Raw genomic sequence first — 17,189 nt, 5'->3', positions numbered from 1 at the left:
CTGCTTTTTGTACATCCAAATTGTTTGTATCATGCATTTGAGAAAGGAGGTGGAATACCTCCGAAATGTCATGCATTCTTAACTTATTAAATGTTATGTTTTATCCTGAACCAGTGAGTGCCTTTTTTCCACACACATATTTGATGATTCTTTGAAGTGCACCCTGGAAGCTGCTACATTTGTATATGGAGTGCCTTTCCCATTGACTCTAATTTATATATATATATATATATATATAATATACATCTTCCAGCTTAACCCACCAAATGCCGACAGCCTGGGTGCAAAGATATGGCAAAATACAGGAACAGACGTTTGCACTCACAGGTGTTTTTTCAAACTTTTAATGTGGAACGTTTTCGGGGTATTATAACCCCATCATCAGCATACAACAGTGATAATAATAAAACATTTTATAGTGTTTTACAAACAAAGTGTACCAATCACAAACCTCACATCTCCCCCAATGTTCGCGGTGAAATTATCGGCAGTGGAACGCATATTGCGTTCCAACGTCATGGCTAATACCGGAAGTTTGTAACATCACTTCCGGTTTATGTCCAATTGCGGATTTTGTATACTCAAACAACAAATGTCAGAAAAAACCTGATTAGCTTCCAGGTTATGCACACATTGTGTTGGTGTAAAGTGATCAGTGCCTAAACAAGTAGTATTATTAACACACTCGATTTCTCGTGTCAAACTGTGTGAGTGTACGTGTACATTATTATGACAACCGTTGCCATGGAGACAATAATAAACAACGGCTCAAGTGCATACATACATTTAAAGTGATTAGCACAAACCATATAGATAAATGACTTATATATACTTAGAGATTTTTAAAACGTAATACGATAAATACATTATCACTAAGGTTAAACATATCAAACAAAATTAATTAAATTAAAATCAAAATCAAATTGGGTTACACTGTTGTGCCACTAATAACACATCCCCAATACTTATACTGGATTAATCCAAGCTTCATTACAGAATTACATGTGATAAATAAGAATTGGGATAGGGCTAAACCAACTACAAACACTAAGATAAATGGGAGAACTAGTGGACCAGTATAGCTGATCTGAACATATACGTACAGTTCACATCTCTGTCTGCCTTGAGACCAAATGTGATACTGCCGTCCGTCCATTATATCAATAGATACATACATTGTATCCGAAGATAAATACTTTGTAAGATAGAAAATAGATACAGTATCAATAGATACATATATTCATAGACTCAACGATAGATAAGCCACCTGAGAAACCTGTTAAACAGGTTATATCGATCAATAAATATATTAGTTAGATCGAAGATAGAAATATTACCTCTGCAATACATCTAATGGGTGTTAGGTAGCTACCTTACAGATATACACTGTGGGATTCATTGAAGGACATATGTTAACAACACATCAGGATCACATTCCTATGACAGATTGTGTTAATTGCACTTAATACTTGATATCAACTGATAAATATTTTACAAACACAAAGATAGATTGTGAATTTAAGATAAGGACTTCATGTGACAGTTATTGTCATATATTCACACAGAGTTCCATATTGCCTAGACTGCTAAGACTTAGGTGCAGATCTGAGTAACTAACCCAGGTAGGCCAGGCTTCCACATAATGCATTGGAACCTGAATATAGTTATTTTAATTTGTAATTTTATGTAATTTTAGTATAAAAGTTAGGTTAGATTAATTATTAATTTAATATAGTTTAATTTAATTTTATTATAACAGTTAGGGTAGGTTAATTATTAATTTAATATAGTTTAATGTCATTTTATTATAATCGTTAGAATAGGTTAATTATTAGTTTAATATAGTTCAATTTAATTTTAAAGGTAAGTTTAAATTTATTATAAGAAAGGAATGAGTTAATATTAAATATAAAGTTATCTGGTTGTTAGGTTTAGGGATTAATAGGTTAATTTAGTTTATAGTGATGTGGGGGGCTGGCGGTTTAGGGGTTAATAGATTTATTTAGTTGCGGTGGGCTCCGGGAACGGCAGATTAGGGATTAATAACTTTATGTAGGTGGCGGAGGTGTAGGGGCGGCAGATTAGGGGTTAATAAGTATAATGTAGGTGGCGGTGGGCTCCGGGAGTGGCGGTTTAGGGGTTAATAACTTCATTTAGTTATGGCGGGGTCCGGGAGCGGCGGGATAGGGGTTAATAACTTTTGTTTAGGTGGCGGCGGTGTAGGGGGTGGCAGATTAGGGGTGTTTAGACTCGGGATACATGTTAGGGTGTTAGATGTAAACATAACTTTTATTCTCCCATAGGAATCAATGGGATATCGGGCAGCAGCGAACATGAGCTTTCGCTACTTTCAGACTCCCATTGATTCCTATGGCGTCCGCCGCCATAAGCAACGATCTGTGTCGGGCTGAGACCGGCGGATCGTATGTTACGTCACAGATTTCTACTTTTGCCAAACTGTAGCCTTTGATAAATAAGGGGAATCAAGCTCTCCACAATTACGCTGCGGAATTCCGGGGTATTTGCGGTTGACGGCTTGAAAAATAGGCCCCTTTGAATCAAATTATTAGAAAAATTTGAATTGAATATTACATTTAAAGGTAGCATTGAAATACTTTTACATTAAACAAATGTTAGAACGTTGTTCAAACATTCAAAATTTGAAACGAACAAATGTGTTCAAATCTATTTCATTTTTCAAATGTAGCAAAACATTCGCCCATACCTATCTATTATTAAGCAAGTATATGTACTGTATATAGATGATATTTATATGTTTGATTTATATTATATTTTCATTTACATTTCATGTATCAGATGAGATTATATTGTGCAAAATACATGTTTAGTATATACGCATATGGGTTAGTTCACAATTTGCTATTTACAATCTGTTTGTCCACTGTTTGCTTTAGTTTGAATCCAAATGCAAATGTCTATTAAGCCACATAGACCTAAGTCGTGCACATATTTTAAATGTAAGTAACAAAAAAGTATAATTGTGTCTTGCTTTTTATATAAATCTTTTCTATTAGATACTTTTGTGGCTTATTTACTTTGGACATTAAAATGTTAACATTAAGGAAGATGAAACCTATTTTTTTTCATGCATGATTTAAATGGAGCATTTTGTTTTAAATTTACTTCATTATAGAAATTCTACTGATATCCTTTTGTTTAAGAAGCAGCAATGCACTACTGGGAGCTAGCTGAACAAATAAGGTGAACAAATGAAAAGAGGCATTTATGTGCAGTCACCAATCAACCGCTACCTCCCATTAGTACATTGCCGCTCTTGAGCATACCTATGTATATTTTTCATAAAGGTTATCAAGAGAACAAAGCAACTTAGATAATAGAAGTAAATTAGATAGTTATTTAAAATTTGTGCATTCTATTTGAACCATGAAAGTTTAATTTTAACTTTATTGTCCCTTTATGCCTTGCATAGCAGGGGCATGGGGTCCCAATATACACAAATGTTACAACGTACTAGAAACCTTTAAAGCTGGGGTATCTATTGATATTTATATTCTTTAAGGTTGTAAAGTAAGACCTATGTGTGTGGTACAGCATTTATATCGGTCAGGAGCACAGTGCCATTATACAGCTCACCTTAAAGAAATGAAAGGGACAGTCTACTCCAGAATTGTTATTGTTTAAAAAGATTTATTACCTATTCCACAGTTTTGCATAACCAACACTGTTATATTTATATACTTTTTACCTCTGTGATTATCTAAGCCTCTGCAGACTGCCCCCTTATTTCAGTTCTATTGACAGACTTGCATTTTAGCCCATCAGTGCTGGCTCCAAGGTAACTTCACATGCATGAGCACAATGTTATCTATATGGCACACATGAACTAACACCCTCTAGCTGTGAAAAACTGTAAAAATGCCCTGAGATAAGAGGTGGCCTTCAAGGGCTTAGAAAGAAATTAGCATATAAGCCTACCTAGGTTTAGCTCTCAACAAAGAATACCAAGAGAAGAAAGAAAATTTGATGATAAAAGTAAATTGGAAAGCTGTTTAAAATTGCATGCCCTATCTGAATCATGAAAGTTTAATTTTGACTAGACTGTCCTTTTAAGAAATAAATAACCTATGTTTTAAACAAATATATTATATGTACTTTCTTTAAAAAAGTAAGACAAATAAAAATGTTAAATATATCCTTAACAGACATTATAATTTGATTGAACACAATCTATATGCCTAATATAAAATGGGTATTTCATGTTTTTAATATTTTTTAACAGTTGTTAGCTATTTCAACTATCACCTCAATGGATGGAAAAGTTGGATAAGGTCCCTTCTAGCGTTAAACATAGAGAAGGATATTTATGTGTCCTACAGTAGACATGGATTCCCTCTGGAAAGCTTCATGTTCTATTACTTCCAGGAGGACAAATACACAAGCCGTCAAATAGACCTGCTAGGTGGGGGAAAGGACACCATCATTGTCATTACTCTGGGGCAACATTTCAGACAGTTTCCCCTCCACCTGTTCATCAGAAGAGCTATTAATATAAGAAGAGCCATAAAACGACTTTTCCTCCGGAGTCCAGACACTAAAGTCATCATTAAAACAGAAAATACCAGGAATTTCCATACAGATGTAGAACGAATTGGAGACTTCAATGGGTACTGTCAATATCATGTTTTGAGAGAAGTTTTTCAGGATATTAACGTAGGCTTCGTGGATGCCTGGGATATGACTGTTTCATCAGCCACTGAAGATGTTCATCCTCCTGGAATTACTTTAGAAAATATAATGAGCATGACCTTCTCATTTGCCTGTTCATAGAGCTGGACAGATTTGTGTTTTATCTTCTTGGCTATGGGGTGTCATACAATAAAATCTTGTTCTTATTATTTAATAAGTGCCTCTCAAAATTCAAGATTTATAGACAATTATTTACAATAAACATATACTGGTATTGGGTTGTATATTAGACGAAAATTCAGTCCTCCCTGTATGCAGATATATGCTTGCAAGCTAGCGCGTCACTTGTTATCTGTAATGTGTTTAAGAGAGAAACAGAAATGTTTTTTTTTTCTTTCGTTTTTACTTTCTTCCTGACAATCCCAGGGCTATTGTTAACAGATAAGGCCACATTTACGAAATGAAACCCCAGACCACCATAATTATTGCTTTTAAGCCCATAGCTTCCAGGTCCACCCAATGCAACCACCAACCTATAAAAGCTGCTAACTGCTTAATTTCCAGACCCTTATTACCTCATTACATGAACCACCATTTCAAAAACACTGTAAGGACTATTTCCCCAAAACTGCCAGACCCATTAACACAATACCCCCCCCCCATACCACAATAACCCCCTAACCATTATAAACCCATAAAACACTCCAGCTATTAACGCTCTAAACCCCATAATCCCAATTGCAAAAATACTTGTGGAATATCATAGGAGACTTGGCTAGCATGGCAATTAGCATGCCCAGTAAAATTTAGCCACATGCATGAAAGAAGTCTTTGGTTACATTGATTTAACATTTACATTTATTTTAAATTTATTTAATTTTAATACTAAATCAAAGTAGTAATCAGACCCATAATATTTAACTATACAGCCATTAAAAGGGCATTAAAAACCTCCTGCTTTCTAGGATGCCAAAAAAAAAGTCTATAGCTATCAATTGTGCAAAACAAATAGCTGGTTTTAACAATTTAATGAATGAAAACCTAGGTACAGATTTCATTTTTTCCTCTCTATGGAGCATGGGACAAAGCACCATTTTAAAACAAGAGCAAGATATATTTTATGTAACTTGAAGTATGTTTTGTCCCTTATTTGTTAAAATTAAGGGCCAGATTCTGAGTGGAGTGCTATTGTTTGCGTGCAAGCGTTATTGGGTTTTTCGACAGTTTGTGCACAAGTTAAATTCTGCTCGTAGTACAAGTTAAAAGTAAATATGAATGCTAGTGCGCAATCACGATTCACGATAGAGTGATTACTGCTAGACATGTGCATTTCGGCCGAATTTAGTTTTCGACCGAATTTTGCCCTTTTCGGAGATTCTAATGCATCCAAATTTTCTGAATCAGCACCATAACTAAAATCCCGAAAATTAATAAATCCATTTTTCATATTCGGAATTTGTTATTGTTCTAATCTAAACTGAAGTTCCCCGACATCGCCAACACTAACGAAATCACTAAATAAAGCTATTAACCCCTAAACCGCTGTTCCCCAACATCGCTGACACAAACTAAATCACTAAATAAAGCTATTAACCCCTAAACCGCTGTTGCCCGACATCGCTAACACAAACTAAATCACTAAATAAAGCTATTAACCCCTAAACCACCGTTCCCCGACATTGCCGACACTAACTAAACCAATTAACCCCTAAACCGCAGTTCCCCAACATCACCAGCACTAACTAAACCTATTAACCACTGAACCGCAGCTCCCCAACATCGCCGACACTAACTAAACTAATTAACCCCCAAACCGCAGTTCCCCGACATCACCGACACTAACTGAAACACTAAATAAAACTATGAACCCCTAAACCGCCATTCCCAAACATCACCAACACTAACTAAACCTTTTAACCCCTAAACTGCCCTTCCCAAACATCGCCAACACTAACTAAACCTATTAACCCCTAAACCGACAGCCCCCACATCGCAATAACCTAAATTAAACTATTAACTCCTAAACATAACACCCCCTAACTTTAACATAATTAAAATAGACCCAAATTAAATTAAAGTTACAATTATTAACTAACTACCTATTTAAAAATAACTGCAAACTTACTTGTGAAATAAAAATAAAACCTAAGCTAGCTACAATGTAACTATTTATTAACTACCTAGTTAAAATAAATACAAACTTACCTGTGAAAAAAAAAACACCTAAGTTTACACTAATAAAACCCAACATTACTAAAAATGAAAAAAAATTAACGGCTAGATTACGAGTTGTGCGTTAGGCGGAAAAAGCAGCGTTAACAGGTCCTAACGCTGCTTTTTCACTACCGCTGCTATTACGAGTCTTGCAGGTGTAGGGGCACCGCACACTTTTTTGGCCTTACCGCAAAACGACTTACATAAACTTCGTAAAGTCTTTTTTCTATGGGACTTCCATAGCGCCGGTATTACAAGTCTGTCCTGGGAGGCCAAAAAGTGAGCGGTACACCCTACCCTTTCAAGAGTCCTAACAAATTTAAAAGTCGGTAGTTAAGAGTTTTATGGTACAACGCCGTAACATAAAACTCATAACTAAAGTGCTAAAAAGTACATTAACACCCATAAACTACCTATTAACCCCTAAACCGAGGCCCTCCCGCATAGCAAACACTAAAATACATTTTTTAACCCCTAATCTGCCGCTACGGACATCGCCGCCACTATAATAAACATATTAACCCTTAAACCGCCGCACTCCCGCCTCACAAACATTAGTTTAATATTATTAACTCCTAATCTGCCATCCCTAACATCGCCGCCACCTACCTACATTTATTAACCCCTAAATAAAAAATAATATTATTACCTAATTAATTCCTATTTAAAACTAAATATTTACCTTTAAAATAAACCCTAAGCTAGCTACACTATAACTAATAGTTACATTGTATCTAGCTTAGGGTTTATTTTTATTTTACAGGCAAGTTTGTATTTATTTTAACTAGGTAGAATAGTTATTAAATATTTATTAACTATTTAATAACTACCTAGCTAAAATAAATACAAAAGTACCTGTAAAATAAAACCTAACCTAAATTACAATAACACCTAACACTACACTATAATTAAATAAATTAACTAAATTAACAACAATTAAATGAATTAAATTAAATTAGCTAAAGAACAACAAAAAAAACACTAAATTACAGAAAATAATAAACAAATTACAAGATATTTAACTAATTACACCTAATCTAATAGCCCTATCAAAATAAAAAAGCCCCACCAAAATAAAAATAAAAACTAGCCTAAACTATACTATCAATAGTCCTTAAAAGGGCCTTCTGCGGGGCATTGCCCCAAAGTAATCAGCTCTTTTACCTGTAAAAAAAATACAAACAACCCTCCCAACAGTAAAACCCACCACCCACACAACCAACCCCCAAAATAAAATACTATCTTAAAAAACGAAGCTCCCCATTGCCCTGAAAAGGGCATTTGGATGGGCATTGACCTTAAAAGGGCAGTTAGATCTTTTGCGGCCCAAACCCTAATTTTAAAAAATAAAACCCACCCAATACACCCTTAAAAAAACCTAACACTAACCCCCTGAAGATCGACTTACTTACTTACATCCATCCTCAAGGAAGCGGCAGAAGTCTTCATCCAACCGGGCCGAAGTCCTCAACGAAGCCGGGAGAAGTCTTCATCCAAGCCGGGCAAAGTGGTCCTCCAGACGGGCAGAAGTCTTCATCCAGATGGCATCTTCTATCTTCATCCATCTGACGCGGAGCATCCTCTTCAAACAAAGTCTTCTTACTGAATGACGGTTCCTTTAAGTGATGTCATCCAAGATGGCGTCCCTTAAATTTTTATTGGCTGAAAGAATTCTATCAGCCAATTGGAATTAAGGTAGAAAAAATCCTATTGGCTGATGCAATCAGCCAATAGGATTGAGCTTGCATTCTATTGGCTGTTCTAATCAGGGGATTAGGGGTGTTTAGACTTGGGGTTCATGTTAGGGTGTTAGGCGTAAACATAAAATGTGTTTCCCCATAGGAATCAATGGGGCTGCGTTACTGAGTTTTACGCTTCTTTTTGCAGGTGTTAGACTTTTTCTCAGCCGGCTCTCCCCGTTGATCCCTATGGGGAAATCGTGCACGAGCACGTACGACCAGCTCAACGCTGACTTAAGCAGCGCTGGTATTGAAGTGCGGTAAGGAGCACAATTTTGCTCAACGCTCACTTCTTGCCTTTTAACGCCGGGCTTGTAAAAACCCCTAATACCAGCGCTGTAGGTAAGTGAGTGGTGAGAGAAAACTGCTCGTTAGCACCGCATAGCCTCTAATGCAAAACTAGTAATTTAGCCGTAAGATTGAAACTACAATTACAAAAAATAAAAAAACACTAAAATTACAAAAAGTTACAAAAAAACTACCATTACAAAAAAATAACAAACTAAATAATCCAAAATAGTAAAAAGTTTTCCTATTCTAATACCCCGTATTAAAAAAAACACCCCAAATAAATAAAAGCCCTAATCTATAATAAACTAACAAGAGCCCTTAAAGGGGCCTTTTGTAGGGCATTGCCCTAAAGTTAACAGCTCTTTTGCAAACAAATAATAACAAACCCCCCCTAACATTACAAACCCCCACCCCCAAAACTGACAAAATAAAAAACCTAACTAAAAAAAATAATAATCTACCCATTGCCCTGAAAAGGGCATTTGTATGGGCATTGCCCTTTAAAGAGCATTCAGCTCTTTTACTGCCCTTTAAAGGGCATTCAGCTCTTTTTCAGCCATTAAAATAAAAAAATCCCTAATCTAAAAAAAAACACCCCCCAAAAAAAAAAAAAATACCTAACATTAACCCCAAAATCAGTACTCACAGTTGCTGAAGTCCGGCGAATGATCTTCATCCCAGCGGCGAAGCATCTTCATCCAGTCGGCTCCATCGCGGGACCTGCATCTTCTATGTTCATCCCAGAGGATGCGGAGCGGTCGGTGGATGCGCGGAGGTGGAGGTCCATCGGTCCGATGTGAAGGTTCTCTTAATGAAATCGTCCGCCACACACTGAGGATTCAATGCAAGGTACCCCTTTTATTTTGGGGTACCGTTGCATTCCTATTGGCTGAAAAAATTAAATCAGCCAATAGGAATGAGAGCTGCTTAAATCCTATTGGCTGATTTAAATTGTGAATAGGATTTAAGTAGCTCTTATTCCTATTAGCTGATTTGAATTATCCAATAGGAATGAGAGCTGCTTAAATCCTATTGGCTGCTCAAATCAGCCAATATGATTTAAGCAGCTCTAATTCCTATTGGCTGATTTTAATTTTAAAGCCAATAGGAATGTAACGGTACCCAATATAAAAGGGGAACCTTGCACTGAATCCTCAGTGTGCGGCGGACGATCGCATGCAGAGGACCTCCACGTTGGACCGATGGACCTCTGCCTGGACCTCCGCACATCGACCGTTCCGCCTTCGCAGGGATGAAGAAGATGCTGGTCCCGCGATGGATGAAGATGGAGCTGCCTGGATGAAGATGCTTTGCCGCTGGGATGAAGATCGTTTGCCAGACTTCAGAAACTGTGTTTACCAATTTTGGGGTTAGTGTTAGTTTTGTTTTGTTTTTTATATAATTTTTATTGGGTTTTTCAAGTAATACAACAAGTGAAAAAGTTAACATTCAATAACAGTGTATACCATCAAGATGATAGGATGGGCACAGGTTAACAATTCCCATAATGTCTGATAGTATAGTAATGTCTCATGTAAATCTATAATTAGAATGTGGTTTATGAAAAGAAAATATTTCATTTTCCTGTATGAAGTTCAACTCCAGAGATTTACTCATCATTTGCTGATCTGAAAATAAAGATTACTTAAATAATTCCTTGATACAATTAATGTTTTTATCATATACATGTAAATACAGTTGATCAATAAATTATGTATTCATTGGAATATAACATGGAATATAGCATAAAGGGTCAATATTGAGAGTGGTATTTGGCAATACCTTGTGAGTTAATATGGGATGTTTGAAATGGAAAGGGTAGATGTAGAGGAAAGGAAGAGAAACAAAAGGGGAAGAGAAGAGAGAAAAAAAGTGGGGTTTAAGGCTATTAAGATTATCAATGAGCTCATTACTACAGGAGACCCACTAGCTACCCCCCGGCCCTCCTCCTGGACACTGCCGTCATGCCTCCCAGCACATGCAATGTGTGGTGATATTATTGTTGGCGGCAAACACCATACTTTACATTGATTCTATATAGGCCATTGTTGACAGGACTTGAACCCACCTTGGGCCCTTGGGTTGGTGCCAAGCCCTGGCAATAGCTAATTTAACCACCATGAAAACATACACACTCAGATATAAAATATGTCTCGGCAGCTTGTTGGGAATCAGATGAAACAGTGCGGCTTGAGGGTGGTCTACATTCTCGACCCCCAAGTTGGTGCAGCAGTAGAAAGCTCTTGTCAAGATGTGCTGAGTTTTAGGGCATTCCCACCACATATGTAAAGGATTACCCACTCTGCCACAACCTCTCCAGCATAGAGGAGAGTTAGGTATTTGAAACATACACAGGGGGTATAATTCCACTGTGTCAAGATCTTAAAAAAAGCTCATAATAGGTGGTGCAGTGTATTGCGCTTTTAGTCAGTAGGATCACAGCCCTCCATAATTCATCTGTAGCCTCAAAGTGTAAAGTTTTTTCCCAATTTTGAATATAGGAGGTTTTGGGAAAAAGAGGTGATTGGAGTATATCAGCATAGGCTGGTGAGAACATTTTCGGTGTGAGTACACCAGACGCCCATAGTTTTTCCCAATCAGTTGGTAGTCTCAAGGGGGTGGATAAAAAGCCCTAGGATTTTTGGAAGATTTTTAATCTAAAAAAGTCATATTTCATTAAAGGAGTTGGGGAGAATTGGGTTTGAAAGTGAGTTACAGATAGTATCTTCTCATTAGAAAAGAGGTATTTTATATTCTTCATTCCAGTCACCTCCAAGTCTGTAGGGTGAGAGTCCAAGAGAGCTTGAAATAACCCTGATATAGGGTGGATCGGTGATGGGTGTGGCGCTATTCTATTCTCCTGGCTTTTGATATGGTTACTAGTTTCCAATGTCTTTCAGGAGTAGTCTCTTCATATATCTAATTAGTCAATTTTTGAGGTGTATAGTCTATTATTCATTTATGACCATCACTGGTGATGAAGATTTTGGAGAAACAAAATTGACATGGTTATCTTATGATATAAGATTTCTTTTGCATAAACATATTCATCCCAATCTTGGTGAAAAATAAAGATAAAAATTGACAACAAAAATAAAAATAACAACAATAGTAAAAATAATAACATTAAATAAAATAGACATAATAATAAAAACAAGAATAGACACTGGCAAAGAAAGTTGCAGTATTTGTTTATATATGTTATTAATATTATTATACTTTATTTATGAAGCGCCATCATATTCTGCACCGCTGTCCATGGATACAGTTTATTTAAATTAAACAATAATATAAAACTTCCAAGAGACAGGACAAAATTTACACATACAGGAGGAATTGAGGGCCCCCGTGGGAACTTACAATCTAGAAGAGTAGGAAAAGGGTAGGTTGAGAAACAGGAGATGAGGACTGCAAGATTGAGAAAGATGTTAATGCAAAGTTAGATGAGGGAAATGTTAATAGGTAAGAGAAATATTATTGAGTTGGGTGGTCGGCTTCTCTGAACAGAAAAGTCTTCAGAGAGAATTTAAAGGAAGAAAGATTAGGGCAAAGCCTGACAGCCTGAGGGAGAGTGGTCCAGAGGGTTGGTGCTGCATGACAGAAGTCCTGCAGTCTAGCATGAGAGGAGGTGATAGTCGCAGATGCAATGTATGTTTACATCTGTATTCAAATCAGTATGATTGGTGAGATATTGTTATGCATTATGACATTAGCGGGTTTGGTTTAATCTGTGACAAATGGGTCATCTTCATTGAAGAAACAGATATCTAGCTGGCATTTAGTCAGTACTTGGAGAGTAAGATACTCCATATGTTTCCTATAAATAGGGACAGTTAACCATACATAATTTGCCTTTAAATACGCTTATGCTATCATATATATATAAACATATAATTTGTTTGCCATAGCACTAGGTATATGGGTATATAATATAATGAGTGCATACTTGTATATTCTCATGTTAATATTTAATGTTTCATGGTATTTTTTGGTAATTTTATGGAAATACCTACATTTATGCACTTAAGGTATATTTATATATGCATGCCCACATTATTGCTAATATTATTCCTGTATGTGAACACCTTCTCAATATTTTGAGGGGGTATATAATTTAATTTAAATTAATTGGTTTTTGTTGCTACTGTAGTTGTTATAAACAAAATAGGACTTGAATAATCCGCAATATTTAATGTTTTTAAATGGTGTGTATGTATAATAATGATGTATCACATTATAGAGTTAATACGGTAATTAACTGTTATATAAGATGGTCACTGGTGTAATATCCTTAGTCTATGATGAAGCGCCACTAGGGGGCGCAAAATGCGTCAGTTGTTTATTCCATGTGCTTTACCTGTTTGATGTGAAGAAATAAACTTCTTGTTCTATTATTTGCTGCTGTGCTGCTGAATTTCTATTTGATTGGGATAGGGAACATTCCTGGCGAGTGCCATTCGTAATTTTGAATTAGGGAGAAAGAAATCCAATGCCCCTCACTCTAGCAGAGGGCATGGAGTACAAGGCCATTATCTCCATACAAACGGAGGATGTGAACACAAAATGTATAAGAACTTCTCGCATATAGAGCCAGTTGACTCGGTCAAACGCTTTCTCAGCGTCTAGAGATATTGCTGCGCATTGTTGACCCAGCCGACTAGCTTCAAGAAATATATTTAACAGTCTCCTTGTATTATCCGGACCATGTCTTCCCATGGTAAAACCCACCTGTTCTGGATTTACTAAATGTGGTATAATTTTATTTAGGAGCCCTGACAGAATTTACATACAGTTTGGTATCTAGGTTCAAAAGAGAGATTGATCTAAAGTGTGGGCATATATCAGGTGTTTTCTCAGCTTTAGATAAGGTTATTATGGAGACCTGTAAAAATTCCTCTGGGAAAGTCCCCTTCTTTTCTGTAAGGTTAAAAACTTGTGCTAGGATAAGGGTTAATTGAGTACTAAAGGTTTATTAAAAATATCTGAATAGCCATTTGGACCTGGAGATTTACACAGTTTTAATTGTGATATGGCTTTTTTAATTTCCTCCATGGAAATAGGAGCATCCAGGGTATCGATATGGTCCAAGGTGAGACATTTTAGGGGTAAACGGGACAAGAAACTACAAATGACTTCCAACGGAGGGGCAGGTTGCTCGTTAGATGACCGTAAGTTATATAATTGGGAATAATACTTTGCAAATTCCATCCCAATGTCTTTTGGGTTAGTCACTCTGTGACCCCTAGCTAACAAATAGGGGATTCTAGCTTGGGCTGTCCTTTCACATAAACGTCTAGCTAATAGGTAGTCTGGTTTGTTACCTTTAGAATAGAAGAGGTGCTTGTTTTCTCTAAGGCTGTCCTGTACTCTCCGGTTTTCCATAAGAATAAGCGTCTGCTGGACTGAGGTGATTTGTGACAAACGTCTCGAGTCTAGAGTGTTTTTATATGCTGTTGTAAGAGATCTTAGATGTTGATGTAGTTGGGCTAATGTGGCTGATGACCGCTTTTGAGTCTGAGCTTGAATTTTGATAAAGAATCCCCTAATATAAGCTTTAGTGCTCCCCACAAGTGGAAATCATCACCATCTCCTCTGTAATTAATCTCTAAAAATTGCTGTATCTCAGTGGATAGGGTATCCACTGTCCCTGGGATTGAAATCAAAGAAGCCAACAGACGCCATGGTTGCCTGGGAGTAAGTGCTGATAATCCAGATAGCTGTATGGACACCGGGCTATGATCTGACCAAGTGACCTAACCCGATTGTTGAGTTTTGTATCTTATCTAGAAGCCAGAGGTTACAAAGGAAAAAGTCTATCCTGGAATAAGAATTGTTCACTTGTGAGTAATAAATTTAATCTCTACTAGTAGAATTTAGAAAGCACCAGACATCATAGAGATTTTCCAGGGCTAGTAGAGAGTAGAATTTTCTAGAGGTATCAAGTTTGACTTTGTCAATGTGTTTGTGCTTTGGTAACCTTTTATCTGGATGAGGGTCAATCACCATATTTAAGTCTTCGGCTAGCAGTAGGAAGCTTTGTTTGAGCTTATCTAAGTGATTAAGAAATCTTTTGAGGTGTCTAATTTGGGAGGAATTAGGACCATAATAAGATGCTAGAGTATGTACATTTCCATCTAATTTACAAACTAATATCATGAATCGCCCCAGGGGATCTGAATCTATGTGTATATTCTCATAAGCAATGTCTTTATGAATTAGAATGGCCATGCCTCTCGCTTTTTTTATTATAGGAGGCTGTCTCTATTACTGGAAACAAGGGGGATCGAATAGGTATTGGATCTCCAAGGCGCCAGTAAAAGGATACTACTATTCAATGCAGTTGCTTAGGTCTTAAGTGTTATAGTTATACAAGGGGGGGTAGTTATCAACGTGTCAACTTTCCTGCCTTCGCCGGTTCAATACGCCCGCCTAAGCTCGCCTACCTTTGCCGCCGCGGACCTGAAAAAATTTGCCTAAGTTATCAATAAATCTGTCAAAAAGCCGCGCACCAAGTACGGGGCGATGAGCAGCGGACTGTGATAGTTATCACTCATCCGATCTCGCTGCTCTTCGGCTTTTTGACAGCTTTAGGATTCTATCAGCCAATCAGAATTAAGGTAGGAAAAATCTGATTGGCTGATTGAATCAGCCAATCAGATTGAGATCGCATTCTATTGGCTGATCGGAGCATTTATTTTACAGGTAAATTTCTCTTTATTTTAGCTAGGTAAGGTATTAAATAGTTAATAACTATTTAATAGCTATTGTACCTAGTTAAAATAAATTGAAATTTACCTGTAAAATAAAAATAAATCCTAAGATAGCTACAATATAATTATTATTTATATTGTAGCTATATTAGGCTTTATTTTAAAGGTAAGTATTTAGTTTTAAATAGGATTAATTTAGTTAATAATAGAAATATTATTTAGATTTATTTAATTAATATTTAAGTTAGGGGGGTGTTAGGGTTAGTGTCAGACTAAATTTATTACAGTGGCGGCGGTGTAGGGGGGGGCAGGATAGGGGTTAATAAATGTATTATAGGTGGCGACGGTGTAGGGGGGGCAGATTAGGGGTTAATAACTTTATAGGGGGGCAGGATAGGGGTTACTAGGTATAATGTAGGTTGCGGAGTGTGTCCGGGAGCGGCGGTTTAGGGGTTAATATGTATAGAGTAGCTTGCGGTGGGCTCCGGGAGCGGCGGTTTAGGGGTTAATATGTATAGAGTAGCTTGCGGTGGGCTCCGGGAGCGGCAGTTTAGGGGTTAATATGTATAGAGTATCTTGCGGTGGGCTCCGGGAGCGGCGGTTTAGAGGGTAATACATTTATTTAGTTGCGGCAGTGTAGGGGGGGCAGATTAGGGGTGTTTAGACTCGGGGTACATGTTAGGGTGTTAGATGTAGACATCTCCCATAGGAATCAATGGGATATCTGGCAGCAGCGAACTTGTACTTTCGCTATGGTCAGACTCCTATTGATTCCTATGGGATCCGCCGCCTCCAGGGCGGCGGTTTGAAAACCAGGTACGCTGGGCCGGAAAAGTGCAGAGCGTACCTGCTAGTCATTTGATAACTAGCAAAAGTAGTCAGATTGTGCCGCACTTGTGTGCGGAACATCTGGAGTGACGTAAGAATCGATCTGTGTCGGACTGAATCCGGCGGATCGCAGCTTACATCACAAAATTCTACTTTTGCCGGTCTCTAGCCTTTGATAACTAAGGCGAATCAGCCTCGCCACAAATACGCTGCGGAATTCCAGCGTATTTGAGATTGACGGCTTGATAACTACCCCCCTTAGTATCAATTAATATTATTTTATAAAGATTTTGTCAGAACAGCATCTCCCATCTCTAACCAATCTTTGTTCCTCTTGTGAGAGGTATAAATAACATGTTCTAAACCCAAGTATTACAATCATATGTGAATTTATCCAGTCATTTTACATTGGAATATCATCATTATAGTATGTTGAGATCCGGGTGATAATATATTAAATAAATCTAAACCATTAACACATTTAACCATAAACGATTAACATAATGTAACCAATTATTGTATAAACAGAACCAATGTTTTTAATCCTTGGGTTCTGTTAGCCTTGTCTAAGACTCAATTAAACAATTTGCTAAAGTTTGGTATGTTATGTTTAACATTGTTTTAAAAAATATAGCATATCCAGGTCGATGTCCTATAATGCCAGTTCCGCTGCACAAGTATGAGTCTTAAGAGCCCAAATAATTCTGAGTTTAAGATAACATTCCCTTAGAGAAGAAAC

General features: G+C 37.0%; 1 protein-coding gene across 1 annotated transcript in view; it reads left to right on the top strand.

Annotated features, from left to right (window-relative positions):
• LOC128639041 (NXPE family member 2-like) overlaps positions 1–4,809 on the top strand; it is a 24,732-nt gene extending 19,923 nt beyond the window's left edge. Inside the window, exon 5 of the mRNA XM_053691182.1 lies at positions 4,262–4,809. Coding sequence (XP_053547157.1) covers positions 4,262–4,809 — 548 coding nt within the window. The remainder of the gene's footprint in view (positions 1–4,261) is intronic.
• The last annotated feature ends 12,380 nt before the right edge of the window (positions 4,810–17,189 follow it).

The sequence above is a fragment of the Bombina bombina genome, chromosome 8 (assembly GCF_027579735.1).
Source record: "Bombina bombina isolate aBomBom1 chromosome 8, aBomBom1.pri, whole genome shotgun sequence".
Taxonomy (NCBI): Eukaryota; Metazoa; Chordata; class Amphibia; order Anura; family Bombinatoridae; genus Bombina; species Bombina bombina.
This window is presented reverse-complemented; position numbering and strand designations above follow the sequence as displayed.